Source organism: Elgaria multicarinata, chromosome 2 (genome assembly GCF_023053635.1).
Source record: "Elgaria multicarinata webbii isolate HBS135686 ecotype San Diego chromosome 2, rElgMul1.1.pri, whole genome shotgun sequence".
In the NCBI taxonomy this organism is placed as follows: Eukaryota; Metazoa; Chordata; class Lepidosauria; order Squamata; family Anguidae; genus Elgaria; species Elgaria multicarinata.
This window is the reverse complement of record NC_086172.1, coordinates 165,964,303-165,983,471: the sequence shown is the minus strand read 5'-3', so window position 1 is coordinate 165,983,471 and position 19,169 is coordinate 165,964,303. Positions and strand designations below refer to the sequence as shown.

Sequence of the window (19,169 nt, the reverse complement as noted above, 5' to 3'; positions counted from 1 at the left end):
TGCCAATGCGCTCAACCCAGCACACTGTTTAAAATAGGGTGACCCTATGATCCCCTGCCCTCTCTACACACACACCCCACTCAGTTCTCCCACTAAAAATTTTAATATGCACATGATGGCAGATGCTTATCACCAGCTTTGTAGGAAGCTGACATATAGATAAGCTGCTGTGAGCCCCACAGTCATGGGAAGTAGCTCCAAAAGTGTGGGAAACTCTGGCTAAGATATACCCGGAGTGGTAAATTCAAGAATGGTTTGACACCACAGGATGCACTTCTATTGCTGAAGCTAAATAAGTTGGACCGTTATATACAGCCTGGATAAACGAGTTCATAAGAGCCATGTGTAAATCATCTGAAGCAAAGGAAGAAGGACGCAGACAAGCTGGAGAGGGTTCACAAGAGGGCAACCAGGATGATCAGGGGTCTGGAAACAAAGCCCTATGAAGAGAGACTGAAAGAACTGGGCATGTTTAGCCTGGAGAAGAGAAGACTGAGGGGAGACATGATAGCACTCTTCAAATACTTGAAAGGTTGTCACACAGAGGAGGGCCAGGATCTCTTCTTGAGCATCTCAGAGTGCAGGACACGGAATAATGGGCTCAAGTTATAGCAAGCCAGATTCTGGCTGGACATCAGGAAAAACTGTGTGCTCACCGCTTCCCCTGGGCCTGAAACCAAGTGAGGACAGCCATTCCTAGCGCTTCAGGGGAGGAAGCATTCGCAGCCAATGCCCCTCCCTTCATCCTGTTCAAGGGAACATCTCCAACCTCCTCCCCATCTCTGTCTCCATGTGGTACAACGAAAGGTGCTTGGACTTGGCACTGGGAGAACCTGCAATGGGAGACAGAGTGAAGAGGTCAAGGGACTCCTGGAAAGGCTACCTCACATCAAACTCTAAGCCCTCCCCCTTATTCAAAGGGGGGTTTAGCCCCACATGTTTTATTTATTTATTTATTTATTTATTTATTTATTTTATTACACTTATATACCGCTCCCATAGCCAGGGCTCTCTGGGCAGTTTACAGAAATTCTAAAATTAAGATAAAAACGAGTATACAAAATTTAAAACTCTAAAACACAGAACATACACACATAAAGCATTAAAAACCGTTAAAAAACTAAACATGTGGGTGATTAAGATGTGCCAGAAGCCCCACCCCATCCATGGACATCCCAGATTGAGGCATCACCTGATGGGGGTCATGTGACTACTTTATGAATTTGTCCATTAAGCCCCTGCCATACATGTGGGGCACTGGAAGCAGTTAGATACAGGGGTTAGGGATGTCTGTCGCCAAGAAATCCGGCCCTTTTCAGCTTGCTGGACTTCCGTGGCACACCTGACTTGGTTAGCTTTTGTGACCCGAGTCATGCGAGTTTACAGATTTTGGTTGGCTTAATGTGTGCAAATAGGGATTTGCATACATTCTGCCTGTAAATTATGCAGATTTGCATAATTTGCAGCCAAATTTGGACATTTTTTTTAATGAATTCCTCCGGCTGGCCTAGCTCATTGCACACTGAGTGGGGCCAGTTGGTGGAAGACACAATGGCGTCCATGGGAATGAGCTGACAAAAGCTTGTGAAGCTCCACCCCCAACATGGATTCCCCGACATCCCTAACTGGGGTTCAGGCTTAGGTAGGAGGGGTCAACATAGCAGTCAGGGGACAAAACACAGTCAGCCGCTCACATGCATTACACAGTCCGGAAGGAGTCCAAGGGTCAGTAGAACAGAATATCAATCACAGGGCAAAGTCCGGAAGGCACGGTAGCAGACGCGGGATCATTTCCAACCCCATCCCAAGCATTGACAATTTCAAAAGTCCTGGCCTGGATGGAGGGTTTACCTGATGGGATCGTGTGACCCCCTCTACAAACTCCTCATGCTATGGTGGCTGAAGAGGGTGAGGTGGCAGGATGAGTTTGTAGACAGGTCACATGACCTCATCAGATGATCCCTTCCTCGAGGGTAGGACTTCTGGGCATGGGGTTAGAAATGGCCCCTATGCGGTCACTTCCGGTCCCCCGTATGTACAGAAGGGGTCTCTACCCCCATCCTATTGGTCCATGGAGGTATGATGACTTCATCTAGGAGTCATATGACCCCCATCCCATGATCCCTCCTTCTGGGGCTGGACTCCGGAAGTGGGACTTCCAGGGATGGGATCGGACTTCCAGCAGGGGCGGAGTTAACCACCTCTCCCATTAAAATAAGGCACAGGGCTTCCAGTTTGATGCAATGTAGCCTTTTTCACTCCTCTGGCACATGTTGTGCCCAGCACTTGTGTGGAGTTAAGACCTCTCTCTGCCCCATTGCAGGCTCAATGAGCCACAGGGATGGTGTCCTAATGAGGCACCTTATGGGCACTGTAGACCTGCACCAGTATCCAAGACCCAGTGGAGGGTGGCACCACTGGCATGCAGACTCCCATCTTGCCCTGAGAAGAGAAGAAACAGAATCAGCTTCTCCAAGACAAAGAGTTGTTCGTCTTTTTTTGTTTTTGATTGCACAGTTTTATAAATTTCATTGCTTTAAAAATGCCATGTAAAGTGCTTTGTGAGCTCAGTCTATAAAGCAATACATAAAAAAAAACTTTTAATAAATCAATATCCAGTTGCTCATTGTGTGAATGAATTCATGGCTTTTGTGTCCCTCAGATTGAGAGTTTCTGGAAGGCCACTGTATCTGTGATGACTGTTTTTTCTCCCCCATGTAATTCCACATTTCCTAACTGAAACCCTGTGGGGTGGTGGAAATCGTGGGATCTTGGTTCACACAGTAGTGAGACGGGTGAAGGAGGAACTTACTGACCCCAACAGCCCTTGTAGTCAAGGGGATGGCAGTTTTAGTGTGAGATATACCGTTATTTTTCTTTCAGAGATCTGAACATGTGGGATACAAGCCGCCCACCTAGAAATATGCTTTGCCCCTTCTGTGCCCCCCCCCATTTTTTTTTTCTGGTGCCGCCATGGTCAATGGCCTTATAGGCCCCTTCCAGCTCTACTATTCTATGATTCTAAGAGTGGTGCATGTAAGTGTGATGAATGAAAGGACAAAGGGTGTAACTTGCAAGGATGTCCCTGTGTGTCTCTAAAATTTACCAGCGTGGTATAGGAACCCAAGAGACATCTTCACATTACTCTGGTAATTTTGAAAACTCTTGGGGGGAAATATGAAAGGGAAGTAAAATAAGGGGGGATAAATACAGTAGCTAAGACATCCCATCAGCACCTCCCATCCCCAACACATATTTGCCTGCACAGCAAATGCTAGGTGTACCAAGCTAAAAAAAAAAAAACCCTTGCAATCCACCATTTACTCCAAAGAAGTCCTATTAATGTTAATGGAACTGCTCCAAAGGAACTGGGGTTTTAGATTAGGTCCATCAGAATGCTGTACTGAAATTGTTTTGGGAGATATCATTAAGCCTTAATTAATTGGATTTCATTCATTGTTTGTAAAATGGTAACATTCTATATAACTGCTGTGTATTATCCGTTCATGCTCATTCCCTCTCTGAAATGCCCGTTATCTTATAATTACTAATAATAGCATCAAATGGGTCGCTTTTCCCCCAATTAATGTTCTTGAAAGAAATCAGCTAACAGAAATTATCTTTCATTATACTTTGGCCACTGAATGAGTATTGTTATTATTATTTATTATTTTCGGACAAACTCAGTTGTGGCTCCTTTTCTATCCCAGCATAGTTCATATTGAGTCAGGAAAGGGCTGAAAGGTGATTGCAACTTGTAATGTGAACAAATGGAAAAGGAGAAATGTGCTTTCATAACAATTTTCTTTCTCTGAAGACAAAAAGAGGACACATTCTGAGCGGAGGGATTTGTAACACTTTTCCCGATCTCCCAACAGGTGAACAGTAAGAGCAGTTTACTGATACTGCCAATTTTCTACAAGGGGAAGACACTTATCCCTGTACATCTTCTGCTTCTATAAATATGGGATTTTATTAAAGGAGAAAGGCTTTCTATGTGATCGCTTGGATGGACTACAGGATCAATATTCATTAGGAAGCAGGCTTCCACACATGTGTCCTTTCAGTTACATACAGTGGAACCACATCAGCTTAATGTGCCATGCCTCACCCCAGGCAATCTACCAGTGTGGTGCAGATAGAGATCTCTTTAAAGATGAAGGGGTTCTTCGCATGAGTGAAATGAGGCACTCACGACTGACCACTCATGGAAGTTTGCAGGTCCTTTTGACAACAACATCAACTTCCTGCATGTCTCCCACACCTTCCCCTGATTATTTAGTTCTAAAAAAACCCCACCCTCTAGATATCCAGATTCTTCTGAAATATCATGGGATTTCCTACCGTGTGCAACCTATGTTGTGCTACAAAACACCCACTAGAGGTCAAGCACCAAGAGGAGGGCACGATTTCAGTTACAGACCATGTGGTCACCCCTCTTCATCCATGTAATGTGACCCATTACAATTGCACAAGAGAAGCAGGAAGCAAAGCCACAGGAAAGAAGTGCAATTTCCCTCTCAATCCAAAGAAGCTCGAAGTAATCAAGTCTACCAATCAAGGGGCTATTAAAGTGCTCCCTGCGTGCTGAACTGCAGATCAGCATAACTATTGGGTCTTACAGAGGGCTCTATATGTGCGTAGCTGCTGTGTGCATATAATACAGTTGGATTGTATCTATTGTCTCTTGCTGCAGCAATACTAATCCTCTTTTCTTGTTGACTGTGAAAAGGATCTATATAAATATAACCAAGATTGTGGACTGGGGGCTCTATCACACCAGCATTTTATCACACTCTCATCATGCCTGGTTTGCTGTTTTACAGCGTGGTGCTCACATACAGCGCGGTGCTTCCCCTCCATTTTCTGTGTTTTCCTAGAGTGGAGAAAGTCCTGCTTATTTCCTCCCTGTGGGATTAAAGCGCCCTTCCTCCCCCATGAATTGCCATCCTCGTGCTATGTCCTTGGTTGGGGGGGGGGTGCTTTGAAGGGAGGCCTTGCTGACAAAAGAGGAGGGCGGGGAGCGGCGGTTCTCCTCCTCCAGCATGCCATGTTGAACAAACAGGCTTGTGCTGACTCAGTTGAATGGACTTTTGCTGCTCCAACCCCACTCTCATTGCCACAGAAACAGCACCCAGCCAAAGAAACATTAAATTGGTAATATGCTAGACAACAAAGCCAGAGCGAAGGAGGGAAGACGCCTGTCCATCACAATGTCCATCAATGACAAGAACCAATGAACTGGAGGAGGAAGGAGAAGGGGTGGTGATACCACAAACACATGTGAAAGAGACCATTAGCTTGACACCCTAAAGAAACGAAGGTGGAAATTGGAGAGGCAAACCAGGAAAAAAAGGTAGGAGTGATGGAGCCCTGAGTCGACCCACCCAGAGGTAACCACATGGTGAAGAATTTGTATGATCCTGTTCATAGGATGCAAGGTTCAACGTGTACGAAAACCATAGCTTTAAAGATTAACACTAGCACTTCGCATGGTACTCAGAAATGGACCAGCAGTTAGGCCAGCTTTTTAAGCACTAGTGAGAGATGTTCTGTGTGGCCCGGCCCACTCAACAGCCTGGCAACAGTATTTCGGACCAACTGACATTTTTGAAGTCTTCAAAGGTAGTCCCAAATACAATGCATTGAAATAGTCTAACCTGAATGTTACCAAAGCATGAATAATATTGGCTGGGATATGTCTGTAGAGATCACAGCCAGTGTGCAAACCTTGAGTGTCATCAGACGAGTGTTTTATCGCATGCTCGCTACTGCCCACTTACAGATGTTTGTGCGTCCTTTAGATGACGTAGTCCACCTCCCACGCACCTCCTGCTCCTTCTACTCATTTTCCCCTCACAAAATAGACCCCTTTTAATCCGTCTTCTAAAAACAAACAAAAAACGGAATGTGCCATCATTTCCTGCTATCTGTGCAGGAAAAGCAGAGCAATAAAAAATTGCTCTGAATGGCCCATGTGATCGTTGCTGCTTCCTCTTTCTCTCCGCATGTAATGAGATCATCTCTATTGTGGGACAGCAGCAGGAGGCCATAGCAATGGTAGGAAAATGCGAAAATCCACCCGTCTGATGACGTCCCTTTAGTGGCAAAAGGCTGTTTTATTTCATTTTATTTAAAAATAGTTTTATGCTTCCTTTAAGGGTGGAACCCTCTCAAGGCAGTATTTGTGCCACTGATGCTACTTGGGCATCCAAGGATGGGCCAGATCTAAGAACACACTCCCAGCTGCAAACCTGATATTTCCAATCGAGTCCAAAACAGGCTTCTTCCTTGTTTCATCACACCACACACCAACAGTACATCCATCTTGATTTAATTGAGCTTCAGTTTGATCACAGCCAGTAATGCTGTGCAATGGGCAGCCTAGCCCAACTAGTATAGTAGATGGTGGATAATTCCATATAAAAGTATTCCCCAAGCATGGACTTGGAAGGATAGATGTAAACTTTGTCAAGACCTCCATTTGGTAGACAGGGACAAGGCTGGGTTTCTCAAAGGTATAAATCAGGACTGGTATCTAAGAAAATCACGTGTATTCTCATAGGGCCATAGAAATTGGTGGCTTGTAATCAAAAGGAAGGCTTACTCATAAAACCTTCCGTAAAGAAGAATGGCTTAATAGAAAGGCAAGAATAACAGCACAGCACAGCACTGGAGTGTGAGCCTGTGGCCAGTTTTACCATTCTGCAATGCATCTGGTGTGCAATTGGGCAGCCTCCAGAAAACCTCTAAATCTCAACAAATATCAATACATAAAAGCAATTGGCTAGGCTCTGCACTAGGGGGGCTGTGAGTGCAAATCAAACACAAACGGAAAGGAGAGTTTCTGCTGAGGGATGCATGCAGTTAATAATCACCCAAGAAGAAAAATGCAGCATTTTAATAAGCAATTAACACCACAGTAAAACACATAGCTGCACCATTTTCCGTGGCAAAAGTCAAATGCAGCAGGTTGTGCTTCCCAGTCTTCCTCAACAGTGGCAGGCTAATGATAGAGTAGCCCACAGGCAAGAGAAAGCTTGACCATTATCATCCATTTACTCTTTCTCCCAGGTTTGTTTTCATTAGTATGTCTATCGACTTGAGCTGTCTTTAGTGTAAGAGTTGGGACGTAACAGTAATTTTCCCCATTATTTTGTTTTTCCTGCTTTCATCGAATTAATGAACAGATAGGTGGTGGTTATTTCTACCCACTACTAGTCAAACCGAATGTTCAAGGAAGGAGAGTTTCTGTCTAAACGAGGAATTTATTGCACAGTCGTGATTGGCCACTGATGGAAGTTGGAGTGTCTATTACACAACATTGTCAAGGACCAGGACATAATCCATGCTATTCCCTGGAAATCCCACTATTAAAAGAACCACTTTTAATGTGGTAATATCCAGCAAAAGTATTCATTTCAAACCCTGTGGTTGCCCCTCTCCACCTTTGTATTGCAGCCCATAACAATTGTGCAAAAGAAGCAGGAAGTGCAAAGCCCCAGATAAGCAACATGAATTCCCCTTAATGTAGAGATGCTCTATATTATTAGCATCCTAGGGTCTTATCAAGGGATGCTGCAATCAAACCACTGGTGCCAAGAGTACCTCTCAGTATCCTGTTTTACTTTTCTATGAAAACAGGAGACTTAGGGCACAATCCTATGCATATTTAGACAAAAAAAAGTCCTCCCATGCTGGCTGGGGCATGCTGGGAGTTGTAGGGTTTTTTCCATCTAAACATGCATAGGATTGCACCTTAAGTTGCATTTTCATTGGCTCATGGCTTTCCCCTGTGGTTGTTTGCCATTAAGTGTTTCCAGTTCTCATGATATGACCTGAAATTTCTGAAACTTAACCTCCCTCTTAAGTGTCTCCAATGGATGAGTAAAATCTCCATGTTTGGGAAGGCAGAATCAAGGGGGCAGGCTATTTCCATCTTCACTTGAGAACTTTTGCTAATTGCATTATAGTGTCCATATGTGTATTGATCTGCCTGTACCATTAGGCATAGTGATGTGACCACCCTAGGCAACCGCTTTGGAACTGGAAATTTAATTTATTATTAACTTTGGGAGCTTGTGGAGTTTTCTGTTTTAGATGCTAAGATAACGGATCAAGCCTCGATTGCTAAGCCTCTTCACTTGGGGTCGGGGGGCCGCAAAATATCTTGAGCCAGTTTTCCCCATAGGAACAGAAGACGAGACCTGCTGGATCAGACCCAATATCTGAAGGTAACAAACATGACATGAGCACTCTGCTGGTTGTGTTCCCGAGGAACTGGTGTACAGAGCCACACGACGTGTGATACTGGAGGTAATATAGAACCACCATCACTAGTAGCCATTGATAGCCTTATCTTCCACGAATTTGTCTAATCCCCTTTTAAAACTGTCCAGGTTAGTGGCCATCACTATACCTTGTGGTACAGCTTAACTATGCACCGTGTGAAGAAGTATGTCCATGACCTGTCAGATGTCATCCTCTGCTCCCACCTGTGCACTGAAGGTACAAAGGCATTTGCAAGCCTTCCCTGGTTCTCAGATGTTCCAACTACTTATGAATCATAAGCAGGTCTCGGAGGAGAATGGCCATGATCATTAGGCACGATAAGAAAAGGAATTGAGAATAAAACGGCCAGTATCATACTGCCCTTATACAAATCGATGGTGTGACCACACTTAGGCCACAGCTAAACCTAAGGTTTATCCTGGGATAATCCAGGGTTCGCCCCTGCCTGAGCACTGGATCCCCTGTGTGTCACCTAGAGATGAACAGGTTTGACCCCTGGACGATCCAGGGATAAACCTTAGGTCTAGCTATGGCCTTAGAATCCTGTGTACAGTTCTGGTCACCACACCTAAAAGAGGATATTATAGAACTGGAAAAAGTGCAGAAAAGGGCAACAAAAATTATTAAGGGGCTGGAGCATCTCCCCAACGAGGGAAAGTTACATCAACTGGGATTGTTTAGCTTGGAAAAAAGGAAGTTAAGGGGAGACATGATAGAGGTATACAAAATTATAAAAGGTATGGAGAATGTGGATAGGGAGACATTTTTCTCCCTCTCTCAAAATACTAGAACCCGGGGTCATCCCATAAAACTGATTGGTGGGAGATCCAGGACAAATAAAAGGAAGTACTTCTTCACACAGCGCATAGTTAAATTACGGAACTCACCACCACAAGATGTAGTGATGGCCACCAATCTGAATGCCTTCAAAAGGGGGTTGGATAAATTCATGGAGACAAAGGCTATCAATGGCTACTAGCCCTGGTTGTGTGCTATCTCCAGTATTCGAGGAAATAAGCCTGGGTGCACCAGTTGCTGGGGAACATGGGCGGGAGGGTGCTGTTGCACCATGTCCTGCTTGTTCATCCCTGGCTGATGGCTGGTTGGTCACTGTGTGAACCAACCAGTGTGCTGGACTAGATGGACCCTTGGTCTGATCCAGCAGGGTACTTCTTATGTTCTTATGTTCTTATCAAGAAATGCTGCTAGAGCAGCCAGATGTTAGCTGTCACAGGGCAAGGCTTCTTTTCTTCTTCTTTTTAACCTGAATTGCTGCTGATTTCGTAGGATGGCTCCTGGTAGTAGATGCAAGAGGCACAGGGAAAGCAAAGAGGTTTACATGCCTCCCCCAATTCTCAGATGACCCAACTTCCTAATATATATTTGTTATACATATCCCTCTGTAGTTGTCCTTTAATCCTGGAAATTTCTGGAAACCCAGATTGGGAGCTTGTGCTCTTCTACCCCAGATTAGCCAAGAGTGAACTTCCAGCACAGACACATAATAACTGAGTTCAGACAACTTGATAACCAATGGTGGTTTAAATAGTCGACCGTTGGTTATTAAACCCACCATGGGTTATCGTGTTGTGTGGAGGGATTTTTTTAACCAACGGCTGGTTATTTGGCTGAAATAACCCACACAAAGAACCAACGTTGTGCAGGGTTGGCTATTTGGACCACCATTGGTTATTGTGTTGTGTGGCGGGCACCGTTGGTGACTTCGTGAGCCACTGTTAATTATTTCGTTGGCCACTGAGTCACAAGGCAAGAGCAGTCAAAGGTGCAGCTGCCATTCTATTCCAGCTGGCATGACAGTTTTTCGGCAGCAGTGGCTGGTGGGGGAGCAGTGGCTGGTAGGAGGAGGACTGAGGGGGGAGGAGAGGGTTGGGGATGAGTGAGTCAATTCAGCATGGACTAATAGCCAACTCAATGCTGATTCTAACCACACCACGGTTGATTATTATCATGTTATGTGGGGAGTATTTCTGGAGGTGACAGACTTGACCTTGGGGGAGCTAGGGGTGGCAACGGCCGACAGAAAGCTCTGGCGTGGGCTGGTCCATGAAGTCACAAAGAGTCGGAAGCAACTGAACAAATAAACAACAACAAGCCTTAGATAAACAACTGTCAAGTTGATTATTACCCCACCGTTAACTATTGTGTTGTCCAAACACAGCCATACTCTAGCAACTGATGAAAGAGAAATTACTTGCTTAGGGACCCTTGTGACAATTTCCTTCAGAGCAGCAGCAGCATCTGTAACTTGTTTGTTACAGAACACAGAAATGTCACTCCCTGCTGAAGAGGAGTGTGCAGGCAGCCTCTGAGTCGCTTAACTGTGTTTGACTTAAGGTGAATCACTTCACTTCACTTTATTTTACCTTTCCTGTAAAAACAAAAACAAAACAAAAGAGACTTGAGATAATGATAGAGCATGAAGGAACAAATGGACATGAATTGTTTAAAAGTACTATTATTTTGCCAGATAGACAGCCTCCCACAGCGAAATAGAATAAAATGAAGGACAGCAGAAACCAGCTGCCCTTTTCTCCACAGAAATTATAGCAGCCCTTCTATCATAACGTGTTTTATTTATTTGAATGCATTTGAGCTGAGGGCAGCTTAACGACATTTAACACACACACACACACACACACACACACACACACACAGAAATGTAAACTTTTTCCATATTCCACCCCCTTCTACCTTTACACATCCCTTTTACTTATAAATGTAGGCAAGGAACAACTATGGGGAGAAGGGATTTTCAGTGGAAAAAGCAACATAAGGGAAAGAGTTAACCCTCCAAAGTGCAGGACATGGAATAACGGGCTCAAGTTACAGGAAGGCAGATTCTGGCTGGACATCAGGAAAAACTTCCTGACTGTTAGAGCAGTACGACAATGGGACCAATTCTCTAGGAAGATAGTGTGGGCTTTCCCACACTAGAGGCCTTCAAGAGGCAGCTGGACAGCCATGGATGCTTCAAGTTGGATTCCTGCATTGAGCAGGGGGTTGGACTCAATGGCCTTATAGGCCCCTTCCAACTCTACAATCCTATGATTCTGTGATTCCTGCTCTTGCAGTGTAGTCCTGATTGAGATTGGAGGTGCCTGTGGGTAGTTTTGCTTTTAAAAAAGAGAGTGGCAAGTTGAAAGTGCATGCTTGATGTAACGTGGTTTAAGCCCTCAGAAAAAATGCCCACTCCTCACTTACAGCTCAAGCACTTTTCCTTGACTTGGATCCCTTCTGGTGTCATCTAACAGCTCTCTTACACCATCCTGAAGCCACTTGATTGATGCCAAACTAAATTTTCCAAAGCTGTATTAGAATCTGGTTGTTAATGTGATGCAGCCCTTAAATAGTTTGGTTCCCCAGAGAAATTGGGTAGGCAGAAATTAGTGATTAATGTAGTAGAACTGCATGATGTTATCTTTCAGATGTGCATTACCCATCAACAAAGCAACAGAGAAAAAGGCCCCTTGGGTATTTGGATAAAGCACAGTTTCAGCCAAACTACCTTTATGGGGAAAACGTGCAGAATTTCCTTTCTCCATCCCCAGAAAGAAAGAGAAAGTGAGAGAACTGCACTAACCTTCCTGTTGATCCCACAGACTGAATGACTGTCCCCTCCGACAGAATTTCTTTATTAAAAAAAGTTGTTGTTTCTCATTTATATATACCGCTTTCATACCACTTTCATAGTGGAATATCTTGCTTGGTGTAGATGAGCCCAATGTCTAAACTGTCCCTCCAACTGTGCAAGACTTTGGGATACTGTGTTTTTATTACAATTGTGAAAACTGAATGGTACCATCCTCACTTAGACTTGACACTTTGGTTAAACCAAATGGCACAGTCTTAATTACAGCAGGAGCAGAAGGAAACACAGTAAACATACCACTTCCACAGATAGGAGCATTCGGAGTGCCTTGTGCTTCTCTAGGTATAGTACCATCATATGAATTTTAAGGGATAATTCTACATGCATGCATAGACAGGGAGCTGACTTCACAGCGCCAACTTGGTGCCGTGTTGCCCCCAAACCCTGTGGTTTCACTTACCTGGGGTAGTCCCAACACCAAAGACGGAGCACAGGGTTTCTGGTGGTCATACAGGTACAAGAGTCACCACCCTGCCCTCTTCCTGGCTTTCGACGACCAATTACCAGTCTCCTTCTGCCGGGATTGCCCCCTGGATTGGCCACAGAGCAAGGTGAGATGGTGGAAGAGCCGGGGTGACCTTGCTCCCACCAAAAATGTTTGGGTAAGGCCCTGACTTTTTTTTTACTGCGCAGCTTCATGGAAAAGCCCTCCGTCATATAATTGACGCTGCACAGATTCACTGCTACTGCGAGGCTTTGACTGAGTATAGACAGCCCCCAGGATAGAGATCACTTGCTACAGTGAAGCTCTTATACTTGGACTACCAGGCATTACCCATATGTTTTAATTTGCACAAAGTGGCCAGCCCTACCAATTCTGTTGCACAAGTGGCCCCACCAATTGTGTAATGGAGATTTAGCGTTTCTGAAACAAGCAGAAATTGTCATTTCTGGAACAGGGCAGGTTGACAGAGCTAAGGTTGCTCCACCAACCTGCCCTGTTCTAGAAATTATGCTTCTGCTCATTTGGGGGCTTGCCCCCTGGAAGTGTTAAATCTCTGATGTGCAAGCAGTGTGGGCCCCTCTTGCGCAACAGAATTGGCGGAACTGTCCGGTGGTGGAAGAGAAGTGTTGGTGGGCCCTGCTTGTGGACAGTCACCACTGGATACTGGCCATAAACAGAAATATTGTTTTAAAAATATTCTCAGCAATAACCAATGGGGTGCAACCACTGATATAAATTATGTTGCAGTAGTGTAAATTCTGAAGCAACACCAAGAGAATGGCATTGTGCAAAAGTTTTCACTAGTGCCAATTTACATTAACAGTTGTGCCCTGTTGGATACTGCCTACCATACCCCATTGGGGTAGCATATGCTCTTCCTTAAGCTATATATCTCTAAAATACAAAGGCCTTTAAATAGAGTTGTGTTCCAGGTAGGGTGACCATATGAAAAGGAGGACAGGGCTCCTGTATTTTTAACAGTTGCATAGAAAAGGAAATTTCAGCAGCTGTCATTTGTATATATGGAGAACCCAGTGAAATTCCCTCTTCATCACAACAGTTAAAGTGCAGGAGCTATACTAGAGTGACCAGATTTAAAAGAGGGCAGGGCACCTGCAGCTTTAACTGTTGTGATGAAGAGGAAATTTCACCAGGTTCTACATGTATACAAATGACACCTGCTGAAATTCCCTTTTCAATACAACTGTTAAAGATACAGGAGCCCTGTCCTCCTTTTCATAAAGTCACCCTAGTTCCAGGACTCTCTCAGAGCAAAGAAAATTAACCCACAGCTACAAACGCTCCCCACAAAAGCTACATGAATCTAAATCTCCTAAGAAACTGTAGTCCCACCCTTTAATAAGGGGGGGGGAAATGCCCAAACTGGAGGAAGTGCGGACAAATCAATATTTTACCAGTCACTACAAACAGCATGAGGCAGGCAGAGCTTGTGAAAAGCCAATTAAGTAAATATAGGAAATCCTTCCTGTTAACATGCTAAATCAAATTAAGATGTATTCAAATATTTAGACACTGCTTTTCTTCACAAAGTTTAAGGAAGCTTACAAGAATACTAAAATACAATAAAAACACAATATACAAAAAGAACAAACCACAATAATAGCCAGCAATAAAACAATTTAAAAACAGCTACAATAAGAGACATAAAACATAAAAATAAGCCAGAGTAAACCCCGCCTATAAGAATCACATTTTATATCTTATATAAGAGTATGATAGTGTAAGGCTTATTACTCCAGATTTACCAGGCCGATTTTGCTCATTTTTGTTTTAAACTGAAGCTTGAGAAATGCAGATGTGCAGAAAATTGGAAAGTTCAATCAAAGCTCAAGCTTTAACAGCAATTAATTCCTCCATACGAAACAGGCAGGGCAGCCCCTCTGCCAGCAGAATGACGGACAGCCCTGCTTGGTTAATCAGTGTGATGCGGAGGCGGATCCTGGGCGCAGCCACACCTAGACTCTCACCACCAGCAGGAAGGGGGAAGGGGATGGAGGCATCCAATCGGGAGGCATGAGGGAGGGGTGGAGCTGCACCACATGCAAATTTTAGAGGGGGATTCACTATGCATGAGCCACATTTGTGTTATTAACGAGCCCCTCTGTGGTGAGGGGACTGAGGGAGAAAAATTGGGAAAGAAGCAGGAATATTAGTGCCCATGGCACTATACACTAGTCTGTATAAGAATACACTATCTGCCCTGAGAGACCAGATATAAAAAAGCAAGGCTCCTGCAGCTTTAACTATCGTGATGGAGGGATTTTCACTGGATGCTGAATGCATACAAATGACACTTGCTGAAATGTCCTTTTCTAAACAACTATTAAAAGTACAGGAGCCCTGTCCTCCTTTCCATATAGTCACCCTAGGAAAGAACCAAGCAAAATAAAGCAGCAGAGAAAGTTGCAAGAGAAAGAGTGCGCACAAAGGAGACTGACTTAAGTGGACAGTAATTAATATTTGGTTTCAGCTTATTTGGACTTACCAAGTATTACATGTGATGGTACTTAAATACTGATTAAACAAGACACTGTATTATGTAAGGGATTGGTAGAATTTCTTAGCCTTTGCATAGATTCCTTTGCATAGAGTCCCTCTAGAACAGGGATGGAGAACTTACATCCCTCCAGATGTTTTGGCCTACAATTCCCATCATCCTTCATCTTTGGCTATTCTGCCTATTTTTATTTATTTATTTATTTATTTATTTATTTATTTATTTATTTCATTTATATACCGCCCCACAGCTGAAGCTCTCTGGGCGGTTTACAACAGTTAAAAATGGTAAACATGAAAAAGTATACAAAATTTAAAAACCATCAAAAACATAAAAACAACAGTATAAAAACTGATAGGAGTTATAGACCAAAACATCTGGAGGGCCACAAGATGTCTGCCCATGCTCTAGAGACTTTGTATTAGAATCCTTGATTTGGAATACATAAAAATAGCCCATTGAGAAGAGATGGTTGATTACATTACCATAACCAGAAATGAATTCTCTAGAAATGGGCATAGCTGTCACAGCATCCTAGTCTGGTCAAAGACAAATCTGGTCATAGCTATCACCTGGGCATCCAGGTCCAAAACTAGGTCTTGAAGAAACCCAAAACTACAAACTTGTGTTCTCAGAGAGCATGAGCACAGGCTGACCCCCTTATTTCTAGGAGATTAATTGCCACCTCTCTGCTCTAATATGGATAGGTACTGGAAGGTTCCCTTAGACTACAATTCAGGTATTTCTGAATGATTGGGCAATCATTAATCAGGCAGGATGAAAGTGAGTGGAGCTTGGAGAGTGACAGTGACAATTCCAAATACATATACATATAACAATTCCAGAATGGAATTTTGCCCTTTCAAAAGGTAAGCCAATAATATCAAGCTAGCTGCATCTTAAAAATCATAGTGAGCATAGGTTATATTAATCACTGCGGTGTGCTGTTGGCTAATATAATGTGTGCTCTAGGCTTCTGCTCCGTAACTCTGATTCTACTACCTGATATATTTCTACACCCAGCCTCCTTTACCATTCCATTTAGTGCATATCTGTACTTTAAATGTTAAATGGCTGGCTTCTTTCAAGGACCCTGTTCAATTAAATCAGATAATAAATGTTACATAGATGCCCCTTTACTGTCCACACAATATGTTTTTAGGTTTAGCATATGATCTGTTTTTAAATGTGTGCACCAAAAAAGTTCAACGTGAATCTGACAAAGAAGGGTTTGAAAATACAATTACGCACATCAGAGGCTGGGATGCACAGTAGCTCCCTGTTGAACAGACATACACTTGTGGCAAAGATTGGTTTGTTGCTGTGCAATGTGTGAATGCTTCTTTGGCCTTTGCTAGACCAGGCTATATCCCGGGCTGATACCCGGGATCGTCCCTGTGCGTCCAGATGATGCACAGGGGATCGATCCCAAGCTCAGGCAGGGATCAACCCTGCCTGGCCCCAGGATATAGCCTACTCCTTTGGGCCCGCTCTTTCCTGCGATCTCGGGCTGAGCCCGAGACCACGAGCGTGTGGCCCATTTTCGCAGCTTTTCCCGGCTCACCACGAGAAAAGCCGCGGAGCCGTGAGCCGTGCACGGGGTACAGCGCTTCCCAGGAGCTGGGTGGGGGGAGCGGGGAAACCCGTTTTTAAACAACAACAACAACCCACTTTCCTTGGTGCACAAGTGTCCGTGCGCTTCATTCCTTTAAAAAAAATGGTGGACACGACAGGTCACTTCTTGAGCTCGTTGTGCCTGACGTGTAGACTAGGGCGACATCCCGTGATACTTGCATCGTGGGGTCTCCCCTCATCCAGCACAGATTTACTGGTAGGTCTAGCAAAGGCCTAAATCTCTTTCATGGATGATGATTTGCTATGGTGGTAGTCAAACTCCAGCTTGCTTTCTCCAGAAGCTAATGTTGTAAACAGGACATCCTCACATGCATTCACACCACAATGTTCGTAACGAGATGCATGCTTTTCTGTTTGGTACACTTGTGGTTTAGAAATCTCTTATTCAGAAACAATTCAAGAAATTGCATCTGTCAGCAGGAAGCATAATGTACTTCAGTCATTGTTGATCCCAGACCACATACAGTATTGGAACATAAAGTTGCTAAAGAGAAGTAACAACAGAGATCAGCACAAATTGCATTGAGAGTGGATGACAGAGTAGCTGAAATTAATGCATTTGGCTTCCAATGACTCCAGCTGGAAATCATCTTGGGGCTGTGATAAAGTCATCCTTTCTTCCTTCAGCTGCCACTCCAACATAAACCATGTCATATGTTCCACTTTTGGGGATAAAAAGAGCTGAAGAGAACTTCTACTCAAGGGTTAACTATTGACTGTGAAGAAAAGCCATGAATGTGAAATACAAAATAGTGATGTCTTTTATTGGACAAGCTTTTATTGACAGCTTTTGAGTTTCAAAACAGTGTTGAGTAGGCAGGCAAAAAGATATTTAAATTTGGTGCAATCCCTGGAGTGTCTTGTATCAGCATATGGTTTATTTTTTCTTCATTTATGTGGTCGTTCCATCTGGCTGCAGCAGAGTGAGTGATAGGACAGCGGTGCCCACTCCATTGGCTCTACTGGGAGACTAGTTTCATTTGGCTTCTCCTCCCCTTGGTTATTGTAAGAACATTGTGACTTTAAAAACTGGAGCCCAAATTTGCTTCCACTTCCCTCTCCTGGGTCTTCCTTCCCTTCCCTTTTTTCTTTTGTGTCATGTCTTTTAGATTATAAGACTGTGGCCAAGGGCTGCCTTGCTTGCTATTGAACTTATATAAGCCAATTGGGGTGCTTTTTATTACAATTCAGTAAGAGTGCAATTCTATTGGCTCTTAGCCTAAATGATGGAGTGCTCCATTTTGGTGGCTTCCATCCATCCAAATCCCTGTCAAACTCTTGCTGGCAGGATGGGAGGAACGGTGCAGATATATTTTGCCTCTCTGTCCTCCTGAAAGGAGTATTTCATTTGATGGGCCTCAGAGCCAGCGGAACTTCCCTTCTGTGCTGGGGGGCAAGAACAAAGAGACTGTTGTATCCAGTGGATCCATGGCCTCTTCTTTCCAACTCGGCAATCCACTCTGACCCTCCAATTTCACCCCTTTCTAGGGTGCCCATAGGCACCGGATTACTCCGGTAACCACCGGGGAAACAGCACGATCCGGAGGATCCGGAGTGGGCCGCTGAAACACTGGGGCGGGGGGGGGGGGGACTGCAGCGTTACTTGTCTGCAGCGTTTTTTTCGGGTGCAGCGGCGGCCATCTTTAGAATCAAACAACAGGCCCTGCCCTGGCAAGGCAAGCAAGCGAGGCAGAGGCGGGCGGAGGCGGCGAGGTGAGGGCAATCTGCGGCAAATGCCGCCACTTGTGGCGCCGCCGCCGCTGTCACCACCGGACTGGCCCGCCGCCGCCAAGAACACACAAGCGGCCGCAGCGGCAAGGACAAGCAACGAGGCGGGCGGCGCGGCCCGTCGCAGCCCGTCGCGGCGCGGCGCGGCCTGGCGCTGCCCATCCCGGCGCAGCCGCAGCCGCGGCAAGGACAAGCGAGGCGGGTGGCGCGGCCCGACGCAGCCCGGCGCGGCCTGGCGCGGCCCATCCCGGCACGGCCGCAGCCGCAGCAAGGACAAGCAACGAGGCGGGAGGCGCGTCCCATCCCGTCCCGTCCCGGCGCGGAGCAAGTCAGTGGAACAAAGGGGAGAAAATAATAAGGTTACATACATACATACCCCCTTTGCATCATTTTAACCTTGCTTTGCACACCCTCTTGTTTGTTTGGGGGGGGGGGAGAGAGAAATGTGCCTCCGGCCCGCCGCCACCAAGACAAATGGCAAGGCAACCGGGGGGGGGGCAGAACAAGCAGTGGGGGGGGAAGCAGCGTGGTGGCGGACCAAGGTGGTCAGGAGGACAACGGAAGCCATAAGGGCCAGGACAACCTGGCAGGGCAAGGCGTGGGCCGGTCAAGCGGAAGCGGAAGAAAGATGGAGGACATCCACCAGCCACGCACCAGGCAGCAGCAGGACACGAGGTGAGGAGGGAGGAGGCAACTCTGCAACGACAACGTGGGAAAAGGTAGGACAAGGCAAGGCCACCATCCTCCCTAATTTGGCATGGGGGTGGTGAGGTGGAGGGGGGAGAGGCTGGGACGCAGGGCTAGGGAAAGGCGGGGGGAGGCTAGAGCTTGAGAGAGGGGCTTCATTGCTTCAGCCACTTTAAAATGGCTATTTTACAAGT

The 19,169-nt window shown here is 45.2% G+C and overlaps 1 protein-coding gene across 1 annotated transcript in view; it reads right to left on the bottom strand.

Moving 5' to 3' along the window:
- Positions 1-18,658, bottom strand: part of AMN (amnion associated transmembrane protein) — a 109,457-nt gene extending 90,799 nt beyond the window's left edge. Inside the window, exons 1-3 of the mRNA XM_063118492.1 lie at positions 18,164-18,658; positions 10,677-10,681; positions 657-833 (exon numbers count right to left, since the gene is read on the bottom strand). Of these exons, the coding sequence (XP_062974562.1) occupies positions 657-833; positions 10,677-10,681; positions 18,164-18,658 (677 nt within the window). The remainder of the gene's footprint in view (positions 1-656; positions 834-10,676; positions 10,682-18,163) is intronic.
- Positions 18,659-19,169: the final 511 nt, after the last annotated feature.